This window comes from Numenius arquata, chromosome 9 (assembly GCF_964106895.1).
Source record: "Numenius arquata chromosome 9, bNumArq3.hap1.1, whole genome shotgun sequence".
In the NCBI taxonomy this organism is placed as follows: domain Eukaryota; kingdom Metazoa; phylum Chordata; class Aves; order Charadriiformes; family Scolopacidae; genus Numenius; species Numenius arquata.
The window spans coordinates 40,984,089-40,998,862 of NC_133584.1; the positions used below are offsets into that span (position 1 = coordinate 40,984,089).

The window sequence follows — 14,774 nt, forward strand, 5'->3', positions numbered from 1 at the left end:
ATTTTTCAGTTAAAACTTCATATTGTCTGTCTGAACACATGTAACTGTCTTCCCCGTGAGCAATGTGAATGCTCTGAGATTTTGGGTTTCTCTACATTTTCTACTGCTTAAGTATAATTTGTAATAGAATCATTTGAATGCAAAGTCAGTCAGACTTGACATAATCCATTGGAAATCAAGCTATTGGTGCATACAGAAATACTTGTTAGTAGTAGTTAAACATATTTAGTTTTGCAATTTTTTTTAAAGCTATTAGGAAATGTAATAATGTTACAGAAAAGCTTAATGTAATTTAGCTTTTTTCTGGCTTTGCAGATAGGACAAATACTTTTTTTTTTTTTTTTTTCCTCAAATATCCTTCCTTAGAGGGGAAACTGACGTGTATTTTCCTTGTCTTGCATTTTCATCTAGCTTATTTTCTGTATGTGTGCCCCTACTGTACCCTATTTAAGCTGGGATGTTTAAAAACAAATTAACATGCTTTAGGTTTGATCAGTATGTGGTACAACTGACCAGTTAAACACTGAAAATTTAGTAACTAGTTTTTTCATTGCTAATACTAATGGGAACGTGTAGCTCACTGAGGATGAAAAACTGGAAGTGGCCAGGATGCTCATTTGTCTCCTTGACCTGCTTTTGTATGGATATCTGATCAAAAGGGTCTCGGATTCCCTGTCCTCAGCTAAACTGCAGTTTTCTAAACCCCTGGCATTTTCAGAAACCCTTGAAAAGGCCCTGGATTTTTAGCATTGATCAATCTGTTGTACTTTTTTTATGTCATGTGGTCTACGTTATATGCATCGGTCTAGGAACATTAAGACTGGAATTTAGCTGAAGGCTGGCAGGTAGTCTTAGTGGAGATACTGAATACTATTTGACTACAGTCTGTTGAGAGCATGGGTAGCTATACAACTCCTTTCTCCACTCATTCGATTCTTAGTTCTCCTTTGCTAATGGAAAGGGAAAAAAAAAGGATAAAACATAACACAAACTCAACCTGCAATATGAGCTGAAACAAACCAAACCATACAATTTTTCCAATTTTAAAAAGAACAAATGAAATCTAATGTAAAAGCATATCTCTGCTTTCCAAATTTGGTTCTCGTCATTATCTGCGCATGATGATAGTGATAAACACTGTAAGACAAAGCTATTCTGTGTAAGGGAATAATTTAGTGTTCTCAATACCAACATAACCTTTAAAATACTGTGCCAGTAGGATTTTGTAGCAGAACTTCTATGCGGTAGCATCAAAAAATTCCTTCCCCACGTGTGAACGCCCAGGGGGAAGCCTGCCCTAATGTGAGCATCAGATCACAGAGATCCACGGATTGAAGATGATGAAGCTCTAAGTGTTACACCTGGTGCTGGCCACAGAGATCCCATAATTCTGTGGGATTATGGGATCAGAATTGCCCCTTCATAAAACTCAGAATTGCCTCTTATTAAAATTGGACTATGCCACAGTAGTAACCATGTGCGTTGGCTGCCTGTTTAATTCAAAGCAATAGTTCTGATAAACGTCTTAAATTAGTTACCATGGGAAGTACTTCCTGTCACCAAGCAGAGGTGATTGAACCTGTCATGGGAAGTTGTATATGATGGATCAAGCTATACTTTCCACTTTCTAGGAAAAAAAGGGTCTGCCTTCACTGAATAATATGCAAAACCCACATCTTAATTCCACCTTCACTTCTTTTATGAAATGAAAGCGTCTGACATTTCTTGAGTGCACTCAATGCTAGTCTGAATAGGCAACTGTGCAAGACAGAAGGCAATTAAGGCTTATTGTTACGAAGCACTTGAAGCAAAACTTAAAAGCCCAAATATTATTTTGGTTTAAAAACAGTTTTTTCTATATAGTGAATATATAATACGGTGTATAGGAATGGGATATTTACTGTGGTATTTCAGTTTTCTCTTTATATATTTAAAGTTTCCAAGCTTATCTTGTATTTTCAGCTTTTTTAACTTATATGACTAGTATGGTCAATACATGTTAAGTTTACAGGGATTTTTCTGAGTTCCAAAGGAAATTCCGGTTATCAGTGTGCTTTAGCTTATTAGGAATTTTATAAAGACATTTTGACCTTTGTATGTATACATACTTATTCTTGCCCTATCATATGTTTCGATTAAGAAATACTGTTTCTATTGCTTTTCCTTTAAATATTGTTAATTATATCTGCTTCTCTAGGAAACGAGCAACTGGTAGATTATTTTTAATACACTTTTTATAATATATAAAGCTCGTTTTCTGTTCTTAGCCCGAGATTGCTACTACTTGCACTAGTCTTGTATTTATTAGTATAAAACTGTGTCATAAGTTTTATTTTGTTCATTTGAAATAACAGGAGAAACTTAAAAATACATAAATACTTGTCTGTACAGTAATTAAGAAATCTTCAAAATGGCAGTCTGTAATCATGCAGTCTTTAGTCCTTGACCTACTCCTTATGGTACAAGGAGGTTTTAAGCGTACGTTATGAGATCAGTGTTGGTCTCTAGCAAACACTTAAAGAGCAGGTAATGGAAAAGGGAGGGCACCAACAGTAGCATCTGCAGTTTTCAAACACAAGCAGTAAAATCTCTATGACTGTAGCCAAAGTGATTGTGACAAACGCTATCAAAGAGGCCAGATTTTCTTTCTCAGATTCATTACTGTTTGTCACAGGAAATCCACAAGTTCTGAACTGGGAACTTTAGGTAAAGACTTCAGGAATCTGGTTCCTGGCATTCCTTACCTGCTGCAGATACGGACAACATAATGGTTGTCGGATGTATCTGGATGGAGAGGAGCAAAGCAAGCATGGAGTATGGGAACTGTCGGGAAACTGGAGAGAAAAAGAGGCTGAAGGACAGGTCGGGACTGGACTCTAACACAGCTGTGTTGAACACCGGGAGGAGAAGGTGTTACAGAATAAAACTGGTGTTGGTGGCAACCAGGGAACATTGCCTGGGTTGCTGATGGGGAAAAAGGAAAAAGAACCACTGAGTGATGGGGTAATACAAATATGCTGCTCTGGCTTCAGTCACGCAATCTCAACAAGTAAAAGGGCTGCTACTGGGCTCCTGCACTGCTTTTATCTGTGGGACAGGCAAAATGTGAACATACACCAAAAAAAGAGAAGATGGTGCCCAGTTACAAATGTGTAGGATAAATGAGAAAAAGTGAAGGCTCCATAAAACACATTGTATCACACACGCGCCCTTAGGTATGTCCTGCGATAGTCACAGATGCCGAATTCCTGTTTTCGTGGCTTATTTTCTTGTTCTTAGCACTGAGTTTCAGGGTCTTTTGTACTTTAAAGCTATGATAGTCCACAATGCATTTTAAGTACAAATAAAAGGCAAATCTATCCTTTTTTGTTTCTTCACCCCAAATTGATCTTTAAATATAGACAGATGCCCGCGGATCTGAACAATGCACCAAAACCACTAGTTTGCCAAAGTAGCAAAACCCAGTAATTCAGCTATAGCCCAGCCCACTCATAAGCCTTCAGTGAAACAAAAATCAGTTACCAAAAAAACCAGAAAATTAATTTATTGGGGAAAATAAAAGTATGTGTTGATAATTAAGAATGGTTTCTTCTACTCGTTTATAATATAGGCGTTTAAAAGATTTTTTCAAATGTATTTTTCATTGCAATTAATATAAACGGTCAAATTCTGCTTGTGAATTTAGACCTTTGCAGAGTAGTATCATGTAAGAAATTTTTGTGGCCTAATATTCAGGAGTTAGTCTGAACTTCAGAGTGGATACTAACTAGTAACCTTATGGCAGAAACCAGAAGTGTTTACCTATTGCCTAAATAAACTCTTGGTATGCTAGAGAGCTATCTTAAGTAAGAAATGGCTTTGAATTCTTGTTTTGCTATGTATCAGTAGTACTACATTCAAAACTTTGCAACTTCTTGAAAACACCTTGGACTAATGATAACCAAACACTTTGTGGAGAAAAAGGATGGTTTCATAAGTGGAAAAATACAAAAAGAACACATTTTTTTTCTCCAGCTCAGTCTATGAAATGATGAAAACAAAGCCTACGTTACACTTTTCTGTGAGAGGGGATGTCTTACCCACACAAATTGAACTGATGCAGTGGAAGAGCCTTGAGTAGGAAGGATGCTTGGTTTTATGGAGACACCTGTGGATCTCAGGGCATGTATGGTGAATAGAATTCCTTTCTGCTAGTAGAGGCTGCTTAAGAGTGCTGATACTCTTCATGATTTGTGTGCGTGCAAAATAACGGAATTGGAGGCTTGTTAAGTTAAAAAATGCCTCCTAGTTGAGCAAAGAAGCTGTTTGGCAAAATGAGATGGACTTTTTTTAAACAGACTCCCAGCTTGACATGTGAACTACTTTAGTTACTGTTCCCTCATATGATGAGTTAGTGTTTACATGATTGGGCTTAAAGGTACAGATAAAACTTTCTAAAGAAAAGGAGAAAAGAATTCTCTGATGTAACTGCTTGTTAATATTGGTAATAACATTATTCACCTGTCCGTCACAGGTGGCTATCACGTAATTTATTCCTTGCTTTCTGGATTTTACAATTGACAGGTTGAATCCTTGGTATTTGTCCTAGTTAGACCAAAAGATTTACCTATTTGCTAACTTCTGTTAGTCCTAATACTATATGCAATTGTTTCCATGACTCGATCCCTGAACACATGATGTATGGGTAAGATTCCTGTCCACGTTTGCACGTTTCAAATTAAGACAACATGAAATGTAACAGTTACTGGGCATTAGAAGCATTCTGTGTTGAAGCCCGCCTGGTTTAGGTTTATTTTAGGAAGTCAAATGGAAAATGCTTAAGAAACGTTGAGGAATTTAGCATGAAGTCAGGCTGCTGAATTACATCTAATGATTTAATATATTGCTTCTGCCCTCGTTATTAGAAAAGTCTTTTTTCTAATGTCTAGCTGGAATCTTCTCTTGTTGCAAAGTTAAACGACTTATGTCGTATTTATCCACACTGGATAGAGAGAATGGCTTATAGCCACTTTTTGTGAAATTGAACAGCTCTATCACGTTTTTCTGCAGTCGACTTTTCTTTAGAGTAAATAATCCCAATTCGTTTTAGCTGTTCTTGTAACCTGAGTTTTCTAGGTTTTTGGTCATCCATGCTGCTCTTCTTTGGACTCTTAAAAGAAGCACCCATATGTCTTTGTGGTGTCCTTAATTAAATACAGTAGTCCATCAACAGTGATTATTTCAGGTGTTTTATAAACAATGTTTCTATGTATAAATTCCAGTATGTTGTCTTTTTTCAAGTAACATGGTTGACACACTCAGTTTGTCATCCACTACAACACCTATGTTTTCCACAGAACTATCTGACTAGTTGTTCTTAACTTGCCGTGTATTCCTGCATTTGATTACTCCTGCATGACTTCACAATTCTGATCTTTTCTTTAAATTTTATCCTGCTTCTAGACTATTCAGCTAATTTACCAAGACTACTTTCAGTATCTACCATGGTTGCTTCTCCTACACTACTGTAATCCATAAATACACTGTCTTCTATGACCCAGGTTGTTAATGAAAATACTGAACAATACCATACTCAGAATGAAGCTGTGTGACTCTCAATACATTTTTCCAGTTTGACACTGAAGAACTAATAACTTACTTGTATATTTTTTCCAGCCATTTTTACATGTATCTTGATCACGTTTCCCTACCTTGCTTGTGAGAACGCCATGCAAAGCAGCATCAGTGCTTTAAAAAAATAAACTATGATGCTTAACATTTATCGCTGTTTCTCACTGATTCTCTCCACAAGATGTGTATTTTATCACTGAGTTAAAATATCTTGGTTTGACAGCATTTGTTACTGACAAATCCCTGCGGGTTATTATTTATCCCTTTGTCAGAGGTCACGTTATTGGTCTCAGGTAAGAGTTGAATACAGGATGTAAATTAGTCCTTTGTATTCTTATGTGTCAGTTTTCTAGAAATACAGATAGTTTGGAAGTACTTTTCTGTTTGGTTGGTTGTGTTTTTTGTTTTTATTTTGGTGCATGATGAAATTCCAAATTATTTGTGGGAATTAGAGGTACATCTAGGCAAAAAGGGAGGGAATAAACCCATAGACATGAGAGGTGAGCACAATGGAAATTCCAGGAAATCCGTATAGCTTAAAGTTAGTTTATCAATGCCATTAATAATACATTTTAATTGAATTACTATAAAAGCACCTGCAACCTATCTGCATTTATAACGCTTTCATGTGTATAGCTATGTATATATTAACTCATACTAAAATGTACACTATAGAACCACAGCTGCACACATCAAAAGGCTGCTGCTGCCAATACAGGCAATTGTGTACTGAGTCAACTCTTGAAAAATAAGCTACAGCTGTTGTGGTTTTTTTCCGTAACAACAAATTCACTATCTGCTAACTGTATGCTGCTATGAATAATTCACAGCTGATGCACATGGACTTTTATATAATGACTTCCAGTAGGGGGTACCCTTTATTTGTCACCAATATTTGCCAGATTAAGCTTACTTTAGGGGACTTTAAGGGGAATAAGTTGCTTTGAAAGGGGAATACCTTAGCAAAAGGACAACTGTTAATACAATGCCATGAATTTTCATGTATGAAGCACAAAATCCGCTGCTTTGCTATGCAGAAGAATGTCATTGCTGCTATGGAAAAGCTTACCTTTATCCTTCCATGCACATTGGGCTTACTGCCAACCGAGTAAGAAGCCTGGCACATCTTTTATAGTCTGTCATGAAAAAAGAGCATAAATAGATTACTAAAGCAACCAATTTTGCTTGTAAAAATAAAAACCGATAACGGTGTGCAAATTATTGTCGTAATGAAGTTCAGCGAAACCTTAGTTTGCAACAGTATAGAAATCAGCTCCTTAGACTTAGAAATGGAGCGTGTAAAAATCTGTAACTGAGAGTCTTGTCTAATGGCACATAAAACTCTATGCAACTGATTTCTGCACACGTACCATCTAAACAAATAGCATGAATGTGCTGGGAGGCTCTCCAAGTGTATGTACGTGTGAAAGTGTATACATCTGTGTCTGTGCCTAAGTGTGGGATCAAAACATGTTGTTGTAGTGTTTCCATGCTAGAGGAAGAATAAGTAGCACTCATCCATCTTTGAAATCCAGCCCTCAGCGAGCAAGTCTATCAACTTAATATTTTAAGTAACGCAACTCTCCAATAAATTTGCTTCCTGGAAAAACTGTGAAATTAGACAAATAACATCTCCTAGTCATAGGATTGTTGAGTCCAGCCAGAGTAGGTGACCACTTCATACAAATTCATTCATAACTGTAAGGAGTTTCATCTTAAAACTAGTAAAATTTTTTTTTCTACAGCAGTCCTATTGTTAGTAGTTCTTATTTTAGGCACCTTCTACTTTTTGGCCATTTCATAATAATGGGCAGAACCAATGCAAAACTACAAAATTAATTTTGCGAAAGCTGGTTATGGAGAGACAGCAGAGTAAATTACTTTTTAGGTGGGAATGCTGCTATGCTGTACAAAGTACTAGCGGGTATGCCAACTAAATGCTTTTGTAGTGCCTACCTCCGTGTTGCAGCATCACAGATGCTTTTAATTTCTTTGCTGTTTGGCCTTTGAACTTCTACATAGAATGAACAGTATTAGCTGAAATCAGGATATTATCAAACGGTAACATCATACTGTGCATGAAAAATTAAAGCAGGTTGTTTACCCTCATTTTCCTAGACGAAAGTTACTTCAGGGACATGCTAGTCAGTCCAGTCCAGTGACTGATGTTGATTTTCATTAGGCATTATTTCATTAATGAGAAACTACATCTAATGTTTCCTAGAGATGCAATGTTACCAATCCCTAACTCATAGCATAGATATGCTATAATTGCCATTCATACAAATTACCCTCCATTATCCAGACATTATGCTGGTGGATATGTCACCTGTCAGGAGGAAAAAGCTAATTCAGACTTTAAAACCAACTAGTTTTTAGCTTCACAGCTTGGAGTACTCATTAGTGCTGAGTCAAATGATGTTTGTGTTGTGATTCTTAGGAAAAAGGTAATTTGCTTGTTGAAAACAGACTAGTTATGAACAACTTCCATCTCCGTCCATGTAAATGGAACACGATCTGGTTAGCCATTATGTAGAAATCCTTATGGTTCGAAGGTATTCCTAATCTGAAGCCTTACAAACAGGAAAAAAGTCTGCAATTCTTACCAAATATGCCTTTAAAATATATTGGTCTGAAATATTTATTAATACTTGAAACTTGGAATCTGTAACTCGTTTCTATTCCCAGCTCTGCTACTGACCCAACTGGTTGACCTCAGACAAGTAAAATAAAGCGTGCTTCCATTCTGAAGAGGCTGTACTAAAATAGCATCTACTTACTCAACATGCCCACCTCAGTATGAATCTGGGGTCACATCTACTGACTGATGAGTGTCAATGTTTGATTTTATTTTTTTTTAATTCTCTGTGCTGCTAACACTGATGAGCTATCATAAGCTGAATTTGCTTATTTGTGTCCATCGGCACTTTTTTTTTTTTTTTTACTAAGCCTTAGGAAGTCACACTCCTGTAATTCACTGAAAAGAAGGGGCGCAAAGATTCACTGTCAACATTCCTAGTAGACTGGTAGCTGACCAGTCAAAATATGTTCTGCATAAATAATCAATGAAAAAGAAATAGCCCCACCTGGATTTCTGATCCTACCTTGGATTTGCAGCACTAGAAATGAAATATGAGAGGTGTGCGAGAGGAGTTGTGTGTTCCTATGAACAGCAAACACCTTTGGTTTGGAACCAGAGGCGTATCCATCAGGACCTAAGGACTTAGAGATTACAGCTTACAGCTGTTCTACACAGTGTATTTGCAATGAAAAAGTGGTGTTTTCATTTTCCTCGCTGTAATGCTGATGCTGTTCTAGCAACACTGTAAAGCATACTTAGTACGTTATAGAGCACTCCAAATTCTTCATTGCAAGGAATGTATTCTAACGTTGTATCACTACTGGTACCTCATACAGCTATTAAATTTTGGAGTTTTCTGTTGTTTTATGAAAGTCTCCGGTTTTGGCACTTACATGCTGGGATGGTGCAGTCCCTTGTATTGTGATAAAGCCGATGAAAGTGTTTACTGCATTTCGGGCTAAAGTAGAGTGGACCTGAAATATTAAAAAAAAAAAAAAAAAAAAAAGTTATGAATCGGCACAGCTCACAGGAAGTGTAATGCAGCTTATGGTATGTATGTGAAATGAGGGATACCAACGCAAAATTAAAGCATACCTGTTAAATGCTTTAAGAACTTGTCTTTCATCCTCAGATCTCTGGGAACTATCTCTGTTGGACAGAAAAAGGAATAGTCACTCTGCTGCACTAGAGCTATGCCTGCCAAGCATAGTATGAGGAAAGGGAATAAACTCTGTCCAGCAAACATTGCCACTACGTCTTGACAGATGCAGAGAGGCCAAAAGTCCTTTGCATACAGTAGGCCAAATTTCAAGCATTTGTTTTACATAAGAAACCACTGTAAAATGCACTGTAAAGCACACTGTGATGATGAAACAAGTAATGTCTGTTAGCTGTGTAGTCATTAACGATTTTGACAATTAACTAAGAGTCAGATTTTAGTGCTCTGTAAATTGCATTATCAAGTTTACCTAGATTTAAATGCTTCCAGAAATTTTCGTTCATGGTTGCTCAGAAATGGCATATTCCCGTTATGGTAACGACCCCAAGACATATTCAAGTTTGCGTTTGTGTCTTCTAATTTTCTTATGCAAATGTATCCACTCTTTTGTCACAGGTATGTTTGTACAAGCACGGTCCTGCTGTAATCCTCAAACTGGATTGATCTCCTTACAGGAATCTTTTTTTCCCCCCTCCTCTAGCAGTAAATAAAATTCACAGGAAATGATCCCAAGCAAATTGCTCTCTTCTGGCTCCCTGCGTTTGTGGTTTACCGCCTTGCGTTTTGTGTTCAGCAGATGGCAAAATGAAACTGGTTTACTGAAATCCATTTTAGCCCTAACCCTTCCTTGTGTCTTCCTGATTTACAGCTATCTTTGATTGCTTTCCGCTACGAACTCTATGCTGATAGCTTGGTGCTGATTGTGTATGATACACTACATGGTGCTTTATTTATTTGACCATAAATGCCTGAGCAGCCTTTTTCATTCCCCTGGCACCTCTTATCAGATATAAAGCAAAGAGCATTTCCATCCACATCTGATTCACTTGTGAGGTTAGACACTTCTCGAAAGTCATTCTTCATTTACTTCTAACTTTAGTCAGTGTAAGTAAAATTGACCTTATCATATTTGACCTAATTATGTCACGAAGAGCATTAAAAACACACATGCTTCACTCAGAAATTTCCCGTGGGACAGGCTCACTGGGAAAGTGATGCCAAAACTGAAATGAAAGACTCTAAGCCGTAGTTCCTTTTCAGGGTTGCTGGGAATAAATCCATTATAATAACAGAATGAAAAGTCCTGATTAGGAGTCAATGGCACCGCAAACAACTAGGCTGCTCTGAAGTAGGTTTATTATTTACATAGATAACCGTTCAGCACAAACCAGACGTTTTGCACCAATAGGCTGATGTAGGGTGGCCAAAAACTATGCCTGTGTTCCACGTGGAGATTTAGTGTTGTGCAGATCCGGGTCCCCCGCTTAGTCTGCCCTTCTTAACTTTTAACCGTTCATAAAACAAAATGTTCTCACTCTGCTGATCTTAAGTGGAACAAAACTGTCTTCCTTTGTATATTCATTAATTACCCAGATGGAGAAGTAACATTTTCATGACAACCACCAACAAATGCAAATCATGAGGATATTTGAATATGAATGAGAATGAAGAAAAGGTACAATGAAGCTTTATGAGATCAATAAAGGCAAAATAAGTAGCATATTAGCAAAATGAAAGCCAGTTTGGAAAAAGGTGAGTGTTGACATCTGCTGGAAAATATTCAGAAAGTCACTTCCAGTAGGAGGGGTAAGATAAGCAGTAGTAACGCTGTAGGGGGTTGGGAGTGACAGCGAACAGCAAATTAGACACGGCAGCAGGAGAAGCTAAATCAACTTTCAACTGGACGCACAGAAATACATCACGAAACTGAGCAGTAACTATCCATCACTGTGTGACTCGGTACAACTGCTTCTGCACTGCTCTATACAGCCCTGCACCTCCGACAAACCAACCTGGGCTTTCACTGCAGATCAGAGAAGAGCTGTTCAAATGAGAAGGAGGAGGACCGCAGGGGTTGTCCCAAAGTTGTCATAGCTCATACTGTGACAGGGGAGTACTCTGTTTCAGTTCCCCAGTACTTCAGAGGTGCTACCTCTGGAGTACAAAAGGGACTCACAGGCAGGAAGAAAAGTTTACTGAAGCTGAGCTACAGCCAAAACTTCTAGAGGTGAGATCTATAAGGACATACTGAAATCCTGCAGGGGAATTCTTCCTAGGGTCATTTCCAAGCAACAGTTAAACCAAGCACATTTTAGAAAGTGGTAAACTTCCAGGAAAAAGAGCATTTTCATCCCTTATTTCTTTGATCTCAGTCTACTTCACTCTTCACTCATTAACAGGTTTTGTACAAAGCCAACACACAGAAAGTCGGACTTTCAGTCGAGTGCATCATTATCCAGAGAGTAAGAGTCCCTGAGATGTGAATGGAGTTTTTCTATTCCAAATTTGCCGACTGTGTCAGTTTCTGACACCAAGGGAAATCCGCAGGTTTTTTGAGCAGCGAATTCTTGATATAAAATTAGTAACCTGATGTGATGTCTGATTCACCAAGGCACCCTACAGAAATGAAAAGATCTCCTAAGTCATGGAACTGTGACTTACCAACTCTCTGCTCATCCTGGTATCCTCCGTAGTCGGCCACTTCCCTTCGATCTAAGTTATAGTCGTGCTTGGAGAAGTACTGCACCCCACTGTCCTTCTCTAGGTGGTACCTTTTCAGTTCCTGAATGATCTCCATGATCAGATTTAAGAGACTTTGCCTGTCCTTCAAATCTGTGGAGTCAGTTTTCTCCTTGCAATATCCTGCCGAGAGCATCAAGAGCACCAGCCCCAGCAGCCCAGGAGACCTTAGTCCACTCATTGCAGTCTGACCTGAAGGGTGCACGAGCAGATGGAAAGGAAGGATCCGCTGCTGTGGGAGTATTTCACTGGAAGAGAAAAACGGGGGTGGGTCGGAAGTGGGGGGACTCGTGGGGGTGAGATCGAGAACATCACAGGAGGGATGCGCGGAGACCGCTCCGCAGGTTACACAACGCGGGGGGAGCCCAGCCCGCTCCGACAGCCCCGCCGCCGGGCTGCGGGGGGGGAGGAGGAGGATCGCTGCCGGGGGAGCCCCGCTACGCCGCGCTCAGCCACTGCGCCCGCACCCGTCCCCGGCGGCACCTCCTCGCCCTGCGCGCTGGCGGAGCGGAGGCTCGGTCGCCAGGGGCCAGCGGCGCGTAGCGCCCCGCCTCGCCCCGCCCCGCCCGCGGCTGCGGAGCGCGGCGGAGGAGCGGAGCGCGGGCGAGAGGCGACAACTTTCCCTAAAGTTTTTTTTGCCGGAGAACCGCGGCGGCTGCGCACCCAGAGAGCCTCCCCCCTCTCCGCCGCGCTGCGGGGCTCCGCGCCGGGGCTGGGGGCAGGAGCGGAGGTCCGGGCCGTGCGCGGCTCTGGGGGTCAGCCGTCCGGGGTCGGGGCACGGCAACGCCAGCCTTTCCCTTCTTCTCTGCCCTTCGTCCCTCCCTGCCCGGGGAAGGGGCGCGGGCGGCCGGGGCCACATCCGCAGGGAGCGGCGGGGGACGCTGCCTCATGGCCGGAGCCGCTCGCCTTCGGACGGCGGACTGCCCCCTCCGCTGGCTGCCGGGGGCGGCCGCCCCACGCACGGGGCTGCCCCGTCAACTTTGGCGGGCTGTCACCGGCGTGGCCCCGCGGTGCCACCGCGCTCCAGCTGAGCGGGGCGGGAGCGGTGGAGGCGTGGGGAGGGAGACGGGGGAGGAAGGAAGGTTGCCGGCCCTTCCCGGCCGCTTTTACCTGTCTCTCCGTCCCAGCAGCCGAGGTGTCTTCCCCCCCTCTGGAGCCGCTCCCCGGCTCTCCCCGACGGCAGCAGCCCGCGAGCGGCAGGGAGTCCAAGTTTTCCGCGGCTGGCCCGCCCGCCCCCCTCCCGTCCCTGCGCTCCCGTCGTATCCACAAACTACTCCATCGCCGCCAGCCCCAGCGCAGCCGCTTATATAGGCTATAGGATGGACATGAGACGGCAGATAGTATCGACTTGGAAGTGGGTGGAAAACAATAAAAGTCCACTTGGCAACCTCGGAAGCGTCGCTGCTTGCACAAGCCCCCCCCTTCCCGCCCTCCCTCCCTTCCCTCCCGCCCCGGTCCCCCCCCGTTCCTCCCCCTCGCTCGGCTCTCCCGGGCAGGGCTCAGTCACTCCTTCGCCTCTCTCCGACGTAAGGAGACGGTCCCAAGTGTGTGTGTGTGGAGTGGGAGGGGGCGGCGGCGGGATGATGGGGACGGGGGGAGTGGTGGGGGGGGAACGACGCGCCTCTCCCGAGCCTTTAATTAGAAACGCGCTGAGGAGCCTCTGAAATATTCATGGCCTTGGCGCGGCTCCCCGTCAGGCGGGTCCCCGGCCCCGCGGCCGCAGCCGCCGCTCCCCGCGGGGGGCCCGGCTGGCGGGGGCGGGCGGGGAAGCCGCCTGTTTACCGGGAACTCCGTGCCCGGCTGCGGCGGGGAAGGGGAGGTGTGTTGGGGCGGGGGCGAGCTGCCGGGGAAAGGGAAGGCTATTTTCTCCTCCCGCCCGACCGGGAAGCCGGCGGAGAGATGTGGCTGGAGCGGGGTCCGGGTGGAAGAGGCGGGCGTGTCGCCTCTCTCGCCGGTTCTTGGCAAGGGCAGTCCCGGGGGGACGGTAGGGGGGTGCTGTGTGTGTGAGGCGGCTTCCTGGGCTCTCGCCGCGGCGCTGCCTGGAAGCGCTGCCAGCGGGGCTGGGTAGGGTGAGGAGGAGGAGGAGGAGGCCGAACGCACCGCCACCGGCTCCCTCAGAAGAGGTGACAGCCCGAGCGATGGGGAGCTGCTGGCTCCGGCGGCGGAGGGCGAGGGGAGGGCGACAGCCGCCTTGTGCTTCCCTGTAAAAGCGAGACCCCTACGGCCAGAGCCACCCACCGCAACACACACAACTCACTCCCCAGAATAAACCCTTTTCAGCCCAAACCCCCCGCTGCCTTCCCCGCCGAGCCCCTCGGAAGGCGCGGGGCGGCGGCGGCGGGGGGCGGGGGGGGGGGGATGAAACACGATCCGGCTGAACTTTCCTGTTTACTTTGACTGTGTGGATAAACCTCTCCCCTTGGCAGCCGCGGCGGGCAGAGGCGGCGCTGGATGGGATCGCCCGCCGGCCACCCTTCCACAGCCCCCCGAACGGCGGCGGGGTGGGAGCGGGAGGCGCTAGGGGGGGTGTGCAGCGGCGGCCGACCCGCGGGGCGCGGCCGGTGGCGGACAGGTAGCGGTTGCGCCTCCGGCAGCGGCGACAGCGGCCCCCGGCGGCCGCTGCCCTGCCTGGGCGCGGCGCTGCCCGCCCGCCCGCCGCCAGGCGGCGCTGAGGGGCGCGGCCGTTGGGGCCGTTAGCGGCCGTTAACGGTCGCCCCCGCCGCCCCTCGGAGGGTCCGCCGCGCCCCGCCGGGCCGGGGGAGCCCTGCGGGAAGGGCTGCTGCCAGCGGTCAGCCAGAATGCAGGAAAAAAAAGGTGATTTCCGTTTCGCAGCGCTCCCTCTAC

General features: G+C 44.1%; 1 protein-coding gene across 1 annotated transcript; it reads right to left on the reverse strand.

Moving 5' to 3' along the window:
- Positions 1 to 6,681: 6,681 nt before the first annotated feature.
- On the reverse strand, positions 6,682 to 12,172 carry ALKAL2 (ALK and LTK ligand 2). Its single transcript, XM_074153035.1, has 4 exons — positions 11,853 to 12,172; positions 9,287 to 9,340; positions 9,085 to 9,165; positions 6,682 to 6,746 (listed from the first exon to the last, which is right to left on the reverse strand). Exons 1-4 carry the CDS (start codon positions 12,109 to 12,111, stop codon positions 6,682 to 6,684), a joined length of 459 nt encoding a protein of 152 aa, XP_074009136.1. The 5' UTR covers positions 12,112 to 12,172.
- Between the last annotated feature and the right edge of the window lie 2,602 nt (positions 12,173 to 14,774).

What these genes read in the sequence shown, in the direction of transcription:
- ALKAL2 (XM_074153035.1), bottom strand. Translation starts at nt 12,111, where the DNA reads ATGAGTGGACTAAGGTCTCCTGGGCTGCTGGGGCTGGTGCTCTTGATG. An exon ending in CCAGGATGAGCAGAGAGTTG is followed by an intron (nt 9,341 to 11,852) that starts GTAAGTCACAGT and finishes TCTGTCCAACAG; the next exon opens with AGATAGTTCCCAGAGATCTG. An exon ending in GTTCTTAAAGCATTTAACAG is followed by an intron (nt 9,166 to 9,286) that starts GTATGCTTTAAT and finishes TTAATATTTCAG; the next exon opens with GTCCACTCTACTTTAGCCCG.